Source organism: Lissotriton vulgaris, chromosome 11, assembly GCF_964263255.1.
Source record: "Lissotriton vulgaris chromosome 11, aLisVul1.2, whole genome shotgun sequence".
NCBI classification, from domain to species: domain Eukaryota; kingdom Metazoa; phylum Chordata; class Amphibia; order Caudata; family Salamandridae; genus Lissotriton; species Lissotriton vulgaris.
The window spans coordinates 28,815,004-28,832,853 of NC_141699.1; the positions used below are offsets into that span (position 1 = coordinate 28,815,004).

The 17,850-nt window shown below is 47.2% G+C and overlaps 1 protein-coding gene across 1 annotated transcript in view; it reads right to left on the minus strand.

Annotated features, from left to right (window-relative positions):
- The window catches only part of PIWIL1 (piwi like RNA-mediated gene silencing 1), a 1,696,151-nt gene that overhangs the window by 1,591,919 nt on the left and 86,382 nt on the right, over positions 1 to 17,850 (minus strand). Inside the window, exon 2 of the mRNA XM_086942674.1 lies at positions 5,942 to 6,041. Within this exon, the coding sequence (XP_086798800.1) occupies positions 5,942 to 6,016 (75 nt within the window). The 5' untranslated portion in view covers positions 6,017 to 6,041. The remainder of the gene's footprint in view (positions 1 to 5,941; positions 6,042 to 17,850) is intronic.

Consider the following 17,850-nt stretch of genomic DNA (forward strand, 5'->3'; position numbering starts at 1 on the left):
CGGCAAAGTACTGGCATTTTGAGTTTTCTTTTGTGGCAAACAGGTCTCTCTCTGGTTGTCCCCACTGTTGGAAGTATGGTTGGAGCACTGTGGGGTGAATCTCTTACTCGTGCAGTTGTTGGCTGGGTCTGCTGAGCAGATCAGCTATTTGGTTGTCCGTCCAGATCTCACAGCTTTGTTGCATAAATGTTCTTTGAACGCTTTGATTGACAGAAAAATTGTCATCATTTCCAGCAAGTTGATGTGCATTTTCTTTTGTTGTGTTGTCCATAGGCCTTGCACTGTGTACTGAAGGACATGGGCTCCCCATCCTATCAGGGATGCGTCCGTTGTCAACACTATTTGTGGTACAGGCTCTTGGAACAGTCATTCCTTGCAAAGGTTTTGTGGATTCCACCAATGTAGAGAGTTGTATGCACGACTGGTTACCAACACTAGGTCTTTCAATTGTCCTTGAGCCTGGTTCCACTGCCGTGCTAAGCACTCCTGTAACGGACGCATGTGTAGTCTGGCATGAGGGACTATGAAGATGCAGGAGGCCATCATGCCTATGAGTTGCATAAACACTCTAGCAGAGAGCGAGTGTTGGGGCTATAACTTTTTGATTAGTAGCTGCATACTGTTTATTCTTGCAGCGTTTGGGTATGCCTTTGCTGTCAGAGTATTTATTGTTGCTCCCAGATACTGATGTACATGGGATGGCTGAAGGTGAGATTTTTGGTAGTTTAACGTGAAGCCTAGGCTGTGCAGTTGGTGAATTGTTTTAGACATGTGGCTGGCACACTGCTGGGCTGACTGTGCTTGTATTAGCCAGTCGTCTAGGAACGGGTAGACGTGAATATGTTGTCTTCTCAAATGTGCAGCCACTGTCGCTAGGCATTTTGTGAACACCCTTGGAGCCGTTACCCCAAATGGAAGGACTTGGAACTAGTAATGTTGATTTAATAGCGTGAACCATAGCGTGAACCTGAGATACTTCCTGTGAGCTGGATGTATCTGGATATGGAAATATGCGTCTTTGAGATCTAATGTTGCGAGGAAGTCTCCTTGCAACAACAGTGGTAATACCTGTTGTAGAGTGAGTATATGAAAATGTTCTGATAAGATGTAATGATTTAGGGGTCTGAGGTCCAATATTGGTCTGAGAGACCCGTCCTTTTTGGGAATGAGGAAGTATAGTGAATATACTCCTGTACCTTGATGTTCTAATGGCACTAGTTCTATGGCCCCTTTTTGCAGCATGCTGATGACTTCTTGCTGCAATAAGTTGAGGTGTTCTACAGACATAGGACGGTTTTTTGTAAGTATGTTGGGTAGTGTGGAGGTTAGCTCTAGGCAATAGCCATTTTAGATAATTTGCCTTACCCACTTGTCTGTAATGTTTTCCCAGACTTGTAGGAATTGTTGTAATCGTCCCCCGACCGGTGGTATATGGTCTGGAGGTAGCACTAAGGAGTCACTGCTTAGTATTGGCAGAGGATCTGGTGGTGTTGTTTTCTCGTCCTCTGGCTTTGTTGTTATTTCCTCGATATCCACCTCTATTCTTACTGTAGGTGGTTTGTGCGTTTCCCTTGTAGCTTGTGGTCTGTTGTGATGAGTTGCCTCTTGCAGCTCCCCTGTAACTTGAGCGACGAAAGGAGCCCTTATGTTGCTGTGACTGTAGGGCTCCCATAGACTTAGCCGTCTCGGTGTCTTTTTCCATTTTGTCCAGTATTGTATCTGCTCCTGGACCAAATAAGTAGTCAGGGTTGACTGGCTGGTTTAACAAAGTGGACTGGACTTCGCTTTTAAAACCAGAAATGCGTAGCCACGCATGTCTCCTGATCATAACACTTGTGTTAATAGACCTGGCAGCTGTATCTGCAACATCTAAGGCACATTTAATGGAGGCGTTCGAGATTAGCTTTCCCTCCTGTACTAATTGTTCAGCCTGCCCTTTGTAAGCATCAGGTAAATGCTGGAGAAGTGTTTCTAAGATATCAGTGTGCCCTGTCATAGCTAGCTAACAGGGCTTGTGTGTTAGATATTCTCCATATGTTAGCCGCCTGTGCGGCTACCTTTTTTCCCGAAGCCTCAAAGATTGATTCTTTGTCAGGAGGTGGAGCTTCCCCGGTAGATTGAGAGTTTGCACGTTTACGTGCATTTGCCACCACTTAAGAATCTAAAGGCAGTTGTCCCTTAATATATGTAGGGTCTACTGGCGCTGGCCTGTATTTTCTCTCTATTCTTGGGTTAATGACCCTTGCCCTAGTGGTATCTTTAAATAGGTATCCTGCATGTTTAAGTACCCCTTTCAACATAGGTAGTGTTTTAACCGTTCTTTCTGATGTGGCAAAAGTGTCAAGAGGAAATCTTCCTCCACAGGGTCTGCATGCATGTCCACATTATGATGGAGGGCTGCCCTTTCGATTAATGAATTAAAAGCAGCTGTGTCCTCTGTAGGAGAAGGCCTAGCAGGGTATGCAGGTGTGTCAGGAATGGGCTGGGAGTCACCAGGATGTACTGGGTCAGCCCATGGTTGAGTGTGACTGTCTTGGTCAGTGTCTACTGGGTAGCTGTATTCCTGATCATATTTCTCATCCACCTCTTCATCTGAGTGTGTGGGTGTATATGAGTATTGGTTAGGCCTAGTTGGCTGAATAGTCTCAAATAGAATAGAATAGGTGAGGTAGAACAGTCCCTCTTCTTTTTGAGTGGTATAGTGTAAGTCTCTTTCACAGTCTCTGGTCCTATTTTCCTCTTGTGGAGAAGGGCCTTTCCCAGAGTTTGGGTCAATGTAAAGTTTTGACTGTTCAACTGATTCAGGGTCTGGATGTAGGACTTAATGTTCAGCAGTTGTGGTTGTTTTAGCCAATGTCTTTTGTTTAGTTTGTTTTGGTTCGATTCCGCATTTTGGGTCGCCCGCCTTTGTTTTTGAGGAAGGTGTGAGGCCAAACTTAATCGCTCCGATATTCTTTTGTGGCGCTACAGTTTGTTTCTGTAGTGCTTGTGTCTTTGGAGCCGAAGTTTTTCCTGTGTCGACCGTTTTTTTCGGTTCGATTATGGGCTTGCGTCCTTGTGTCGATTTCGGAACCGATGGCTTCGGATCGACGCACTTTGGTGTTGGTTAGATGGCCTTTTTCGGGTCGATTTTCTTGAGCTCGATTGTTTTCTTTGTTGGAGCCAATGGTTTGTCGCCTTTTAATTTGGGGTAGACAACCTTCTTTGGGTCGAGTCTCATTTTTGTGTTGTCGGCCGTCGACGCCGATGTTTTCGGTTCAACGCCTTTTTGTTTCGGAGTAGATATGGGGCCGCTGTTTTTCGGCTCGAAGACCCTCGTATTAGACGCCGATAGATCGATATAGTTCGGCCCGAAGACTGTTGTAGACGAGTTTCTTTGGTGTCGACTCCAAAGGATCGGCGTAGTGTGGTCCGAAGACCGTGTAGTCGATCAGTTTCGGTTTAGTTTTGTGTTCCACCATTTTTGGTTTCGGTTTAGTTTTGTGTTGTGTTCCACCATTTTTGGTTTCGATATCACCAACCTACGTTGATCCGATGGCTCATTGTGAATATTCTTAGCCGGGCTGTATTGCGGGGCTATAGAATGTCTTTCGAGATCTTGGCTAAGGCCTTGTGGCGATGCCTCGACCTGAGCCTGTGGAACCATGGAGGTAAAGGTATAGGCCCCCGTACTCACGGTTGGGCCTGGTTTATCACTGGAGTCGTCCTCTACGGCTCCCATCCCTTGTTCGTCGTCCCCTACCTAGACGATGACTCCTTCGTCTTCAAGGTAGTAGTTGGAGTCATGCTCCGATGCTTGATCCGACAGTTCTTCGTATTCTTCGTCGTCGCCAAGATCTTCTTCGTCGCCAAGATCTTCTTCGTCGCCAAGATCTTCTTCGTCGCCAAGATCTTCTTCGTCGCCAAGATCTTCTTCGTCGCCAAGATCTTCTTCGTCGCCAAGATCTTCTTCGTCGCCAAGATCTTCTTCGTCGCCAAGATCTTCTTCGTCGCCAAGATCTTCTTCGTCGCCAAGATCTTCTTCGTCGCCAAGATCTTCTTCGTCGCCAAGATCTTCTTCGTCGCCAAGATCTTCTTCGTCGCCAAGATCTTCTTCGTCGCCAAGATCTTCTTCGTCGCCAAGATCTTCTTCGTCGCCAAGATCTTCTTCGTCGCCGAAGATATTATCTGGCTCTGGCGCTTGTTTCTGCATGATGAGTCTAGCGGCCCGTCGAGTCCTAAGTGTTTTCTTGGATCGAAATTGGGCACAGGCTAGGCAGTCGGATTCATTATGTTCAGGAGATAAACACTTGTTTTAAACTGGGTGTTTATGGATATGTGGGTATTTAGAGTTACAAAGAGGACATCTTTTAAATGGGCTCTGTTCCATCGACGACTGGTCGCGTGGCGCAGAGAAGGCCCGCGACCCGATTCGACGTCCCAAGGTGAATAAAGTTTGTAAAGAAGCTGTCGGCACCGATTCGAGACAATACCGACGATACCGAAGGCCTTTTGGCCTTTAGAAAGTGTAGTTTTGATTATGAACTTTGAGTAAAGGAAAGTACATCCGAACATAATGGCGGAAAAAAACAATCTAAGGATGGAGAGGATGTCCATGCGCACTGTAGTCCAGGGGAGGAGCCACCTATCTCGTGATACTTCGAAGACTCTTCCAGGACAACAATGTGCAATCATCCGGACCAAACACTAGCCGGCGATCTATGCACAGATATGAATTCAGCAGCCCACATGCCTCGAACATATAGTATCTCTTTTCCTTCGTAGGCCTGGTCAGGTAGTGAAACCTACATAACATACAGGGCCGAATATTTAAAAACTGTTTGAACACCTAACTAAGCCAAACTTACCCCCGACAAACAGCCTGATTTGCAAGAAAAAATCCACCTTTGCAATTCAGAAAACCTGGCTTCACACTTATACATGGATTTATTCACTTAATATTCCTGGGGAGTGGGTATTCCTAGGCAGGAATTCTCTAGAGGTTTGCGCATTCTCACAAGCGCAAATGTGTGTTGGTTATCACAATGCATATTCTGACGCATTTGAACCTTAGAAATGTTTAGCGATTTTATTGCAGTTATGGGAAGTAATTCAGTATCAAGGGTGCAAAAGATACTCCCCTCAGAATTGGGCAAGGATGTAGAGAAAGGGCTTTCTGTCATCTATTTTCTGTAATGTGGTTTTCCGGTAGGACACACATTCTTGTTTTAAGTGTCTTTAGCAGTATGTCATGTTTTTAAGAGCATGATTCAGTCAGAATACCAGTACAATGAGAGCATCAGTAAATAGTAGAGCGACTGAAGAACTGCACAGCTATTGGTGGGATGCTGTATCTTTATTTTGAACATGCAACCGATTTACTTTTAAGAAATAATCACCTTAAACCTGCTTCTTTGCTTGGACGAGGTCGCCTTACTCCAGGTAGAACAAGCATTGACATAGCCAATAGGTCTCGTCTTTGGGACCTTTTAAGTGTTTAGCCATGCAACAGTTGATGATGTTGCACTCAGGATATTGTGCTGCATAACTAAATACTTACAAGGTCCCAAAAGCGAGACCTATTGGCTATGCCAATGCTTGTTCTATATGTTGTATGTTGCACTTTTATCCTGTACACTGTGATGGTTATTCATACCAAATAAAGTATTTTCTGCTACTACTTATAGCAGCACATTATCTTTTAGATTTTCTTGTTGAATCATACCCAAGCCAAGAGACTATATTCTAGAGATTGCCAACAGCAAGTATTTCTAGATACCCTCAAAGCAAAGCAGTTATTGAACAAACCCAGCCCAAGTGCCAAGTTATTAAACAATATACATTTACAACTAAAAGCGCCGATTCGCAAATTAGTTTAACAGTTTTAAAGATTAGTTTTCTGAACTCGAATCTGTGCTAGTGACGTAATATGGCAAGGTTCATAACATCTGGAATTACTTACTGTGGGGCCAGGCTGCTGTGTGGGCTCCAAACCACGGGACCGGCCTCTTGCTCTGGCTCGAGCTCTACCCGTCATTTTTTCCAAAATAAAATTTGGGGTTCTAAAAGACAAATTAGGAATGTTAATGTTGGTGGGAAAAAATATACTGAATTCCATAAAGAATTAAATAAACGTAATGTTCAGCAAGTGGAAAAGTACCATTACTAGTAACTTTAGTCCTCAGATTGATCTTTCTGTAGTGAGAATTTCTACCTCTAAACTGAAACCAAAAACGTTCCCCTTATGACAGGGGTAAAAACAAATTGAACCCTGGTGAATTACAGTCAATTCACTCCTATGTGAATTACTACCAATTCCTTTCACTGTGGTATTACTGTACTTCAGCTGTAAATGATAAATTACACTGTTGTACAGACTATTACCCAGTTTTCCAAAAGATATTCAGGAGTCCAGAGAGCACAAGCCTGGTTGCCAGTGGCAGGCCACTTTTTCTTCTTTCAGATCACCTACTCTTAACATCAAATGTCTAAATAAGTATACCCTGCTTATCAGAACTCAAGATTATTGCATTTGTGAGCACAAGCTTCTTTTTGCCTTATTTACCCTCACGTTTTGGACTGTTGCCTCTTGTTTTTCGAGTGCACAGAGGCCTGCTAACCAGCCCACAGTGCTCAAACTTTGCCCTCAAAAGATTACGTTTGATTGGCTTATACCCAATTGGCATAAGTTAACTTACTTATATAGGTTCCCAATAAATAATACCAGGGGTCCCCAAGGCTTGCAAGTTTAAGGGCACCCCATGGACTGCAGCACTTATTGTGCCACCCGGAGTGTGCCAAAGTAAAACATGTCTCCTAGCCTGCTACTGCAAACTAGTAGAGCAGTTTTAAACTGAACTCAACTTGGCATTTAAACTAATGGCAATCTCCGGACCTCCCTTTTTAATATCTACAAGTAACCCCTTAGGTAGGCCTACCAAGTCCTAAGGCAGGGTGCTGTATATTAAAAAGTAGGTAACATATTTTCAAATGGCCGAACTTAAATGCTTTTACTTAGGAAAGGTTAGTTGCCCTATTGGCAAGTATGGGGTTTCCATTCGGACAACTCAGCTTTGTTAACTCCTGAATTGGACTACTAAAGTTGGTACCTTAACTTCACAGTATCAAAAGAACTTACATTAAACTGACTTGCTGGCCAAGTCACATTTAATGTAACTTGAGCAAACGGCAACTTTAGAAATTTGTCACCAAGTTGCCAAAGTTTTCCAGTGGCCATTTGCAAATGCCTGGCACCAGACAGTCTGCAGCCCTCCTGGGGAGAAGTGTGAACGACTCCCCGGAGAGGAAACAAAGGTCTGCTGTAGGAAAGTGACCGATGTGATTTCAAACCCTGAAGGCACTGGGTCCTTGCTAATCAGGTTCCCAGTGCCAGAACTTTCCCCAAAATTGTACCATGATTGGCATAACTTCAGCTATCCCTGTAAGTCCATAGTAAATGGTGCCACTGGTACCTAGGGCATGGGCATTGGAGAGGGTCTTCTGGGGCTGCAGCACTGGTTGTGACATCCCTGAGCCCCCTCACTAAGGCTATGCACATTGCCACTGCAGGCGGTGTTGTCTTGGTGCAGGAAAATCCGAAGAGTCGACATGGCACTCAACCTCGTGTGCCATGGCTCTTATGCACTGCATAAGTTAAAGGCAATACACCCCTGCTGCAGGCCTTCAGTCCTAAGGGAGGGTGCACTGTATCCTATCTGTGGGAATGTCTGCATGAGCAGATGGCCCCTAAAATATCCTACATTCCGTGATGTAACAGGAAAGCTATAAAGAGCACATGGACTGGATACTTGTCAACCCTAGTTTCCTAGCTCCATGATGGCTTCACTGATTTCTAAGACGTTTGGTACCAAACATTTTGTCTAAATAAAGGCTCACCGATGGCAGTGATAGTTTTATTAATAAATTCACACAGAAGACACTTTTAAAGGGTCCTCTGAATACCTACCTAACCCTGGTGTGGTTCCAGACTGGTTTCCGTCAGTCTGCCACCATTAGACATGTTTCTGACCTCATGGGTGAGAGTCTGCACTCTCAAGAGAACAGAGAAAGCCTGCTCTGGGAGAAGTTTTTACACCTCCTCCAGGACAGGATGGCCTTCCATGGCAGGATGCTTCAAAGGCCATGAAGCCTTTGAAATGCAACCCAGAAACCTCTAGATAAAGTGAGGTCAAGCCTTACCTTTTACCTTTTCTACTCCACTTTGAGGAAGGTGGGGAAACTAGTGGGACTAGATATGCCCACCTTCAGTTTGTACCATCCCTAAGGTGGGGCCAGGAGAGGTGGACTTCACTTTTCACTTTCAACCATCTTGAGCATGGGGAGAATTGCGTGACCGGGATATGCCCACCCACAACATGGGATAAGCATATAGAGGGTGGAGTCACCCTACAGGTAAGCAGTCCATTGGCTAGTATCTGGCTCCCCTTCAACAGCCCCTCAATTTAAAATGTAGCTGCCTCCCTTAGACCTGGACTTCAGATTCCAGGGACTAAGTCCTGCTGCAGAAGGAAATGGCGCCAAACCCAGCCGACTGCAAGAGGACTCCACAACCGTGGTCGGCCATCCCCTACTGAAACCTGTGCAGCCTCCAAGAACCCCAGCGCCCCGCCAGCCTTCCCCAACCGGCTGGGACTTTACTTTTGGACTAGTGGTACTAGTCTCCGGCAAAACGCCAGTAAAGGCCACGCTAGGGTGAAGACCAGCAAGGACCATGTTGGCTCAATTCACTTCATCATCCAAAAGTTGCAGCAGGAAAGGCTTGTTGGTCACCAGTCTGTTTAACACATCCACCTACCAGAGGGACCCCAACAGTACCTGCGACAGACTCTAGAAACCACCTCACTTCTGTGAGCCTGTACCTACTTTATGGTGGCATTGATTGCGTGAAAGGGCAACTTGGGCACTACCACCCCGACAGACTACCCTCACCGCACCTTTAGCTTTACACCACCAGTGAAGAACAAATTCTGCGTCCCTAGAACTGACATTCCCAACACAGGTAACCTAGAACGGCCTGCTGTTCCGATCCCTAGAACTTCCAAAACGGACTACCCTAGAGTAGAACTTCCCCTGAACTCTGGGTGACCGTTGCAACTCCCCCCGAAACTCTGCGGCATAGTGTTGCTTCCATCTACCACAACAATATATGTGTTGGCAGTACTCAGTTTCCCAACCCTATGCTGTTCTTACTGTAACCGCAACAGTAAATGTTTTGGCAGGGTTCCGCCACTATTGCATCCCATTCTAGCCAATGCTTTCTTCCCCGTGACAGCAATGACCTCTGCCAGACGGTATTGAACGTCGTTGCTTAAAACCTGTAAGCATGTCTTCAAGTGCATTTGGTTGAAAATCAACATACAAAGCATTTATCTGTTAAACAAAGTTTTAGTTTTCTAAAAATAAATGTTTTCTAAAAATAAACCTATAAAGATAGGCCTTTATTTTTACAATTTGGTTTTGGATTTATTAATCGGTGTTTGTTATTTATTGCCTCGGTGTGTGACAACAAATACCTAGTACTACCCTCCGATAATCCTACGGTAACACAAAAAGAGCATTAGAATTACCTGCTTTTATCTCCGCCTACCTATTGGGGCTATACTTGACTCTCTGCACAATGTACTTCATTTTAGTAGAGAGCCACCTTCCTACACCTACCGTTCGAAGGGGTGTTACCTCTCCCTGGCAGGAAGTCACACAGTCTAGCTTCAAAGCAGAAGACACATTTGTGGTCAAATGGCAGACACACAGGAGAGAGGCTGCTCTTGCATTCTAGTAGACAGGTTGGCATTTGGGACAGAGGAGAATACCGTTGCAAAACAGATTTCCCTGTGGGCATGTAGCCACACATCTAGGGTGGGCTACCAAGCTATACATGTGTTACTGGACTGAGGGGTGGCCCCAGGAACACCCATGAAGACTGATGACATCTTCAGCATCCTGCATCTCTTTCGTCTGGACCACTTCATTTAGGTCTGTAGCAGTCTGTCCCTAGAACTTGGAACTGGACTGGAGGGTAACCGTCCTGCTAAGTCTTACTGGGCCTCCTGACTTGCTCCATGTCAGAGTTGGTTGCCCAAAGCGGGCTGGAGTAGCTGAACACAACTTTAAATAAAAAAATTCAAATAAACACAAACGAGGTCGATGTTTGTTTACTTGGAGTGAAAAGCAGTAATTTATTTGCTTAAGAACTCATCTCTAAGGAACCCTTTGGTGGAGGTTTTGGTGTCTAAAAATTCATAATTAATAAAATCCATTTTTATAAACTGGAGTCGGATTTCTTTTGTGTCCCATTTCTTACTTATTCAATTGTTTTGGTACTTCTAAATGCTTTGCGCTTGTTCCTTCATTAAAGCTGAATTGCTCAAAGCCACAGCTACCCGGGGTTGAGCTACCACTTCACAAACAAGCCTAACTCCATCAGACAGGTTTGTGAGCTTATTCAATGGTTAGGTCACACAACCACATTGTATAATAAATCACATTTTACCTAAGCCTTGCACTGTTCCTCGGTCTGCAGGGATTCATTAGGAATAATTTGCTTGCTGCCCACTTCCTGGTGAAATTTGAGGTCCATTTTTTTGAGTCATCGCTCTAGTATCTTGGAGATGCTATTTAAGGGGGATGTGTTTGCGGACGTGACATTGGCAAACTAAAGGGGCGTCTAAGGCAAGCCTATCGGTGCTTGTCCGGATCACTCCTGGCACCCTGGATCTTTTAACCAAGACCTGCCTCCTGCTCTTAGGTACTCTAGAGATCTTCTGAAATTCTGTGGGAAGGGTGAGTCTGCCCAGTGTGTGGCTTTATAAGGTTTATTGATCGATATGGGCTACGTTATTGTAGCAGCAGGGCTTGTGGTTTTTAAATGCGATATTTACATGCTACCAACTTTTCCAATTTGATTAGCAATGGAATAATTCCACCCAAAAATGCCAAAATAAAGCGGACAAGCCAGAAGAAAATAAGTTACTTACTTGTAACTTTAGTTCTCCAGAATTGTAAACTTTCATAGATTCACATGCTTAAATCATTCCCAGTCATCGAGACGGGACTCCCCGGAATATTAAAAAAAAATAGCAATACAAATCATTACAAATAGAAACTAGGCCTATGCCCATTTTAGTTTTGTAACATATCCACCTCTTTTTGTAAAGAAGACCAAATACATTTAACAACCAATCAGATCAGTCGCACATTGTAGAACCCTCCTGAGAGAACCTCGGACCATTAGATTTTCGTAGCCGTAGGGCCACAGGATAACCTAAGAGATGCAGAAGGTCGAGCTTTCCCAGGGGAGGAGGGTGGGTTGCATGTGAATCTATGAAAGTTTCCAATACTGGAGAACTAAATTTACAGGTAAGTCTGACTCTGCTCGCAGGCAGGTCGCGCCCCACGCTGCTGCACGGCTCTGCCTGCGTTTTTGCCTAAACATGTATTTTTCCCCTGTGCCTACCTTGCTTTCTTGCCCAGACTGGTTTTTATTCCTTTGTGCCTGTACTAGTTTTCTTGCCTAAGGCAAGCCCGTCTGTACCTACCCACGCCTGGACCACGCCCATAGCCAGGACCCCTGGACCCCGCAAACGCCACCAGACACCACTACGATGCCAGAACCCTCCACGCACTCAACACCGGACGATCACACACCTGCTTCCTGGCCTCCCCGAAGCGCACCTACGGAGCTTTCACCTGCCGGAACTGCAGCATCACAAGCATCCGCCCCACAATCCTGCTGACCAGGAAAGAACCCAACCACCTCATGCATCCTTCTCAAAACCCGCTCTGCCCGCAAACACACCGTTGAACTCTGAGACCAACTCGACTCAACCTTCCCAGACGGCGCCTTCCTGACGGAGACGTGGCTGAACCCCGCCTCTGCACCAGACAGCCATAGCGGAAGGCAACAAGATCACCCGCAGGGAAAGACCAACGGAGCAGGAATCGCCATCGTCCACAGGAACACAGAGTCTCGACCAACACCGGCGACACCCTCAGAACCGCAAAAAACCTGCACTTCCAGATGGATGTATGACGTTACAACGCATGCTTTTACCACGCTTGCTGTTACAACGCAAGTATTACAACGCATTCCACTTGGGGGTGCTGGATAGTGAATAGTTTTATTTACTATTCCAACTCCAGTTCCCGTGGACACTAGGGAAGGTGTTGGATAGTAAATTAAAACTATTCCCTATCCTAGAGCGCCCCCCAGTGTAATGCATTGTAAAGGTTTTTGTTGGAATACTTGCGTTGTAACAGCACTGTGTGGTAAAAGTTTTGTTGTAAAGGATGTTCCCTCTTCCAGATTCACACCGACCCCAACACCACCCGCAGAGGAACACTCATCTACAGACCCACCGGACCCCAATCACAGTTCAGTGAGTCCATCACCGACTTAGTCAGCACACACTCACTCGCTTCCACGGACTACATCCTCCTCAGGGACCTGAACTTCCACCTCGAGAACAACGACAACATCAACTCCTCCACCCTGATCGACAACCTAGCCAAACTCTGAGTCAGACAACTCGTTACAACACCCAACCCGCCAGTCACACGCTTGACCACATCTTCTCCGCTAGCCCCCACGTCTCCTTCAACCACACGACCGAACTCCACTGGACCAACCAACGCTGCATTCACTTCACCTTCAAGAATCCACCACGCACCACCGCACCCGACAGATGCCTCGCCGCTGCTGGAGCAAAGTCACCGAACACCAGCTAACCACCACCCTCACCCAGAGCCAATCCGCCCCTCCTCCCCCAAACACCGCTGCCCCCAACCTCAGACTGTGGATCAACAACTGCGCCAACACCCTCGCCCCGATCATGAAACCCTCCAACAGTCACACCAACAAGAAAGCCAGCTGGTTCACTGAAGACCTCTGGACCTCCAAGCAAACCTGCCGAGAGCTGGAGAAGATCTGAGTCGGTGAACGAACACCTGACAGCCACGCAGCCCACAAGAGCGTCACCCGCAGACACCATCACCTCATCCGAGACGCCAAAAGGGCCTCCTTCAAAGAGGGCCTAGACAACAATGCGCACAACCGCAAAGTGCTCTTCAACATTGCGAAGGAACTCTCCAACCCCAGCTCCAATACCAACAACGTCCCATCCTCGCAAGACCTGTGCGACTCGCTGGCCACCTTCTTCCACTGCAAAATCGCAGATATCCACGACAGCTTCAATGCCACGACCGCCACGACAACCACTGAGGCCTCCTCCCCCACAACCACCATCCGCACAAACCGCCTCTCTTCTGGACCAACATCAACGACGACAACACCAAGATCATGAACACCATCCACTCCGGATCTCCGTTAGACCCATTCCCACACCACTTCTTCAACAAAGCCAGCTCAGCCATCGCACTCAATCTCCGGAAAGTCATTCACACCTCCTTCGAGGCAGCAACCTTCCCAGAGAGCTGGAAGCACGCAGAGATCAAAGCCTTACTTAAGTAAGGTTGACCCCAAGGACCCCAAGAACTTCTGGTCCATCTCCCTGCTCCCGTTCCCGGCAAAGGCCATCGAGAAGAATGTCAACTATCAACTGACCCGCTACCTCCAGGAAAACAACGTCCTGTCAGGGTTCCGCAGCAACCACAGCACTGACTGCCCTCATCGCTGCCAACGTTGATATCAAGTCCCTACTGGGCAACGGAGAAAGGGCGGCCCTCATCCTCCTGGACCCGTCAGCCGCCTTTGACACGGTCTGCCACCACACATGACAAACACGCCTCCACAACACCGGGATCCAAGAGAAGGCCCTGGACTGGACCACCTCCTTCCTCTCCGGCAGAACACAGAGCGTCCGCCTTCCCACCCTTCCGCTCCGAAGCCACCGAGATAATCTGCGGCATACCCCAGGGGTCATCTCTCAGCCCAACTCCGTTAAACATCTACATGGCACCGCTCGCCCACGTCGCCCGTTGGCACTACCTCAACATAATCTCTTATGCCGATGACACCCAGCTGATACTCTCCCTCACCAACGACCCCAACACTGCCAAAACCAATCTTCACGAAGGAATGAAGACAGTTGCTGAATGGATGAGAAACCGCTGTCAAGCTGAACTCTGACAAGACAGGGGTCCTCATCCTCGGATCCACCCCTTCGGCCTGGGACGACTCCTGGTGGCCGACAGCACTGGAAACCGCCACAACACCCACCACCAGGCACGCAACCTAGGGGTCATCCTCGGGGTCATCCTCGACCCCACCCTCTCCATGACTTAACAGGTCAACACCGTCTCCTCCTGCTTCAACAAACTCCCCAGGATTTAAAAGTGGATCCCAACTGAAACGAGAAGAACTGTCACCCAGGACCTCATCAGCAGCAGCAGGTTGGACTACGGAAACGCCCTCTACGCAGGAGCCTCGGCCAAACTCCTGAAACTGCTCCAACCGATCCAGAACGCCTCAGCACAGCTGATCCTAGACATCCCTCGCTGCAGCCACATCACATCCCCACCTGAGACCTGCACTGGCTCCCGGTCAACAAGAGGATAACCTTCAAGCTCCTCACCCACACACAAGGCACTTCACAACAACGGACCAACGGACCTCAACAGACGACAGCTTCTACACCCCCACCCATCAGCTCCGCTCCGCCGACCTCGCCACAGTCCCCATCTTCCGAAGAGCGACCTCCGGCGGCAGATCGTTCTCCCACCTCGCCGCCAAGACCTAGAACACCATCCCCATCCACCTAGGCAGACCCAAGACCTGCTGCCCTTCAGGAAACTCCTCAAGACCTGGCTTTTCGAGCAGGAACAGCATTCCCCACCCCAGCGCCTTGAGACCCTCATTGGTGAGTAGTGCGCTTTACAAATGATATGATTAACTGGTTTTCTTACTCCAGTATTTGAACTTTCATAGATTCCCATGCTTCTATCAGAGTAGCTAGCAGTCATGTGCACCTTTCTTTGTCTGTATTCCTTTCAGCAGAAATCAATAATGCATCAATAAAATTAAACAAAGAAAAAGAAATAGCATATATCAAAGTTTAGACTTATTTTATTTTACTGTTTAAAAAATAAATTTTTTAAAAAAATCACCCAAAATTGAAATGCAAATAAAATACCAATCTATACATACAGAAAAACAGAAGCAATCGGTTGTATCAAAGAATGTGTTAAGAAGTTATGAAGGAAAAGGAAGGTGGTATGAGAGTGAAAGCTCACCACTTTTTGAAAGATTCCTCAGGACTGCTTGGCCAACTGCAGTGTCGCTATGAGACGAAGAATCCAAGCAGTAATTGTGGGAAGTTAGCCTGGCATATGATGTCCAAACTCTTTTACCAATTACAATTCCTTGAATACCAAATGAAAGGACACCACACAAGGTATATATCAAATATATATGTATTTATTCTAAACACAACCCCTCTGCACTCTTTATGAAGTCAGAGGTTAAAGTACATCACAAGTTACTCAATTAGCATACGATAAGTTGCACAAATACAGTTATGCCCTAGGGTCCTCACAAACCATATACTAAAGAAGTGGTATAAGAACCACTTGAGAGTTAGACAGCAGGCCTAGGGCCTGTAGAATCGCTGGGGCTACACTAAACAATCAAAGGTAAGGAAGTAGGAGGCCAACGGGAGACGTGAGCAGTGTCTAAACACAGTCGCGAGTTACCATTGACTTATAATGGGACACAAAGAAGATACAAAGTTACTGTTTAACGACACTTCCGGATGGACTACGATGAAACCCCTTTAGACTAGGACACTTCAAGAGTCAAGACCCAAGGCAGCACTGGAGTACTCGTCCTACCTCACCCAGGGAAGCCGGGTGCATAGGTGCTTTTTGGTGTCGGGTTGTCGTCGTCGTTTTCTATGGAGATCTGCAAAGAAGTGCTGCAGGCGACCAGAGGAAAAGTGTCCGGGTGGATCCAAGGGTGAATCCAAGGGTGAATCAATGATGTGAAGAACCTGAAAGCAGAGGGGACAGAGTCTGGGTCACTAGCCAGTGGCCAGGAAGGAACCAGGCGATGTTGCATGCTTGAAGGTGAAGAAGGTGAGCTTGTCTTTAGCCACGAGGTCCAGGAGGCAAAACGATGACCAGGCGCTGGATTCAAGCTGTCCCATGAAGGATATCCGGATTGGACCCAACAAGCCTTGGCAAACGCAACCCACGCAGGATGTCGAGATTGGCTCCGTTGCAGACCAGCAAGATCTGTGGCGCTTCTCCTTTGATGGGAAGCTGGAGCAAGCCTGGAGAAACCAGGAAAGCAGTTTAGTTCAAAAGGAGAGTCTTCAGGGGGCTGACTAGCCAACGGGCAAGGAACCGGGAAGACTCGTAGAGCTGAAATGCAAGAGCGGGCCCCACACGGCACTCGTGGAGTGTGGAGGGCCGAGCTTCGGTGCAAATGGTGCTCGGGTCTGGGGCTTCTCGCACCCCAATGCACAACTGCGAGGGTACCTCAGTAGTCGAGCTGTTAGCAAAATGCAGGAGGTCCATGGTGTCCGGTCCCACGTCTCTCGTGTCCGCCACGGGTCTCAGCTTTGCTGTGGATGTGGGTCGGAGTTAGAGAAGTCTGAGTCCAGTTTCTGTGTCGCTGAGTCTTCGGGTTCCGGCAGGGGTGTCGACAAAGCAGACCAGCAAGTTACTGGTGGTGCCTGTTTGCACAGGGTGGTCACTCCTTGACTACAAGGGAGATGTCTTCCGTCTTCAGTCAGAATAGAATGTCGAAGGTCCAAGAGTTCTGTATCAAAGTTTCTTTCCAGGATAATCTAAAGTCCTGGGGACACAGCTCCTATACTTATACTAAGCTAAGGGGCTGGATTACCTGCCTAGGTCCTTCCTAGGGGTGGACCTGAGACGGGGGTGGTTACACCCCTTTCCTTTTGTCCAGTTTCGCGCCAGAGCTGGGGCGCCCCAGCAACTGGTTTGAACCGGTCTATGCATGAGCACCTTGTGTGCCCCAGGCAATGTCTAGATGCATTCACTGAATGCAGCCCTCCATGCCCCAATACACATAAGCCCAGTCTGGGGAGGTGCTGGCACCTCCCTGGACAGGAAAACTATTGTCCAGGCTGCCCTTGCTGGAGTTTTCCCCCAGCACCAGGTGGTCAGACTCGTGTCTGTGGCAGCAGCATCCATTTTGAGATGCTGAGGCTCAGTTTAATTTTAACCGGGTAAAGCAGTAACATACATGTCTTTTCCCTCTAGAAGGGTGGAATTCTACCCCCGCCACCAGAATTGGTGGGGGGTAGTATTCCAAAGTGTTTGACACCTTACACAGCATGTTTTGATAAAGCCAAACCAAAGTTAGCATTAACCGCGAGGATTATAATCCATTTAAGAGTATATGGTATGGCTATATCATAGAACAGCTATAAGGAAATGGTTCGGAAAGCTGCAGAGGGGCTCAGCTCATGCTAGGGCAACCTCTCACAAAACCAAGCACTCTGCCTCCAGGATTGTCGAGGCCTACCATAGGAGTGGCTTATAGGTGTATACGTGTCTACATGTAAAGGTAGATATAGGAATACTATATTTAAATCAGGGGTGATTACACCACCTTACCCACACTGAGTGATCGGCCTGTGGTGTCAGTTAGGAGGGCCAGCCAGGGGTGGCATAATACATGCTGCAGCCCCTGGTAGGCCTTGGATGCACCTATGCCCTGTGCACCTATGGTACACTATACAGGGGCTCACAGAGATGACCCAATATGGTATGTACCTAAAGTACATGGTATTAATTTAGAGAGAACAGCTTTGCTGTGGGTCTGATTAGCAGGCCCACAGCCACATTAAAGTCGAAAAACCAGAGAATCACAGCAAAAAGTAGGGGTGACCATAGGAAGCAGACCCTACTCTCCTACAGTAATGTCTT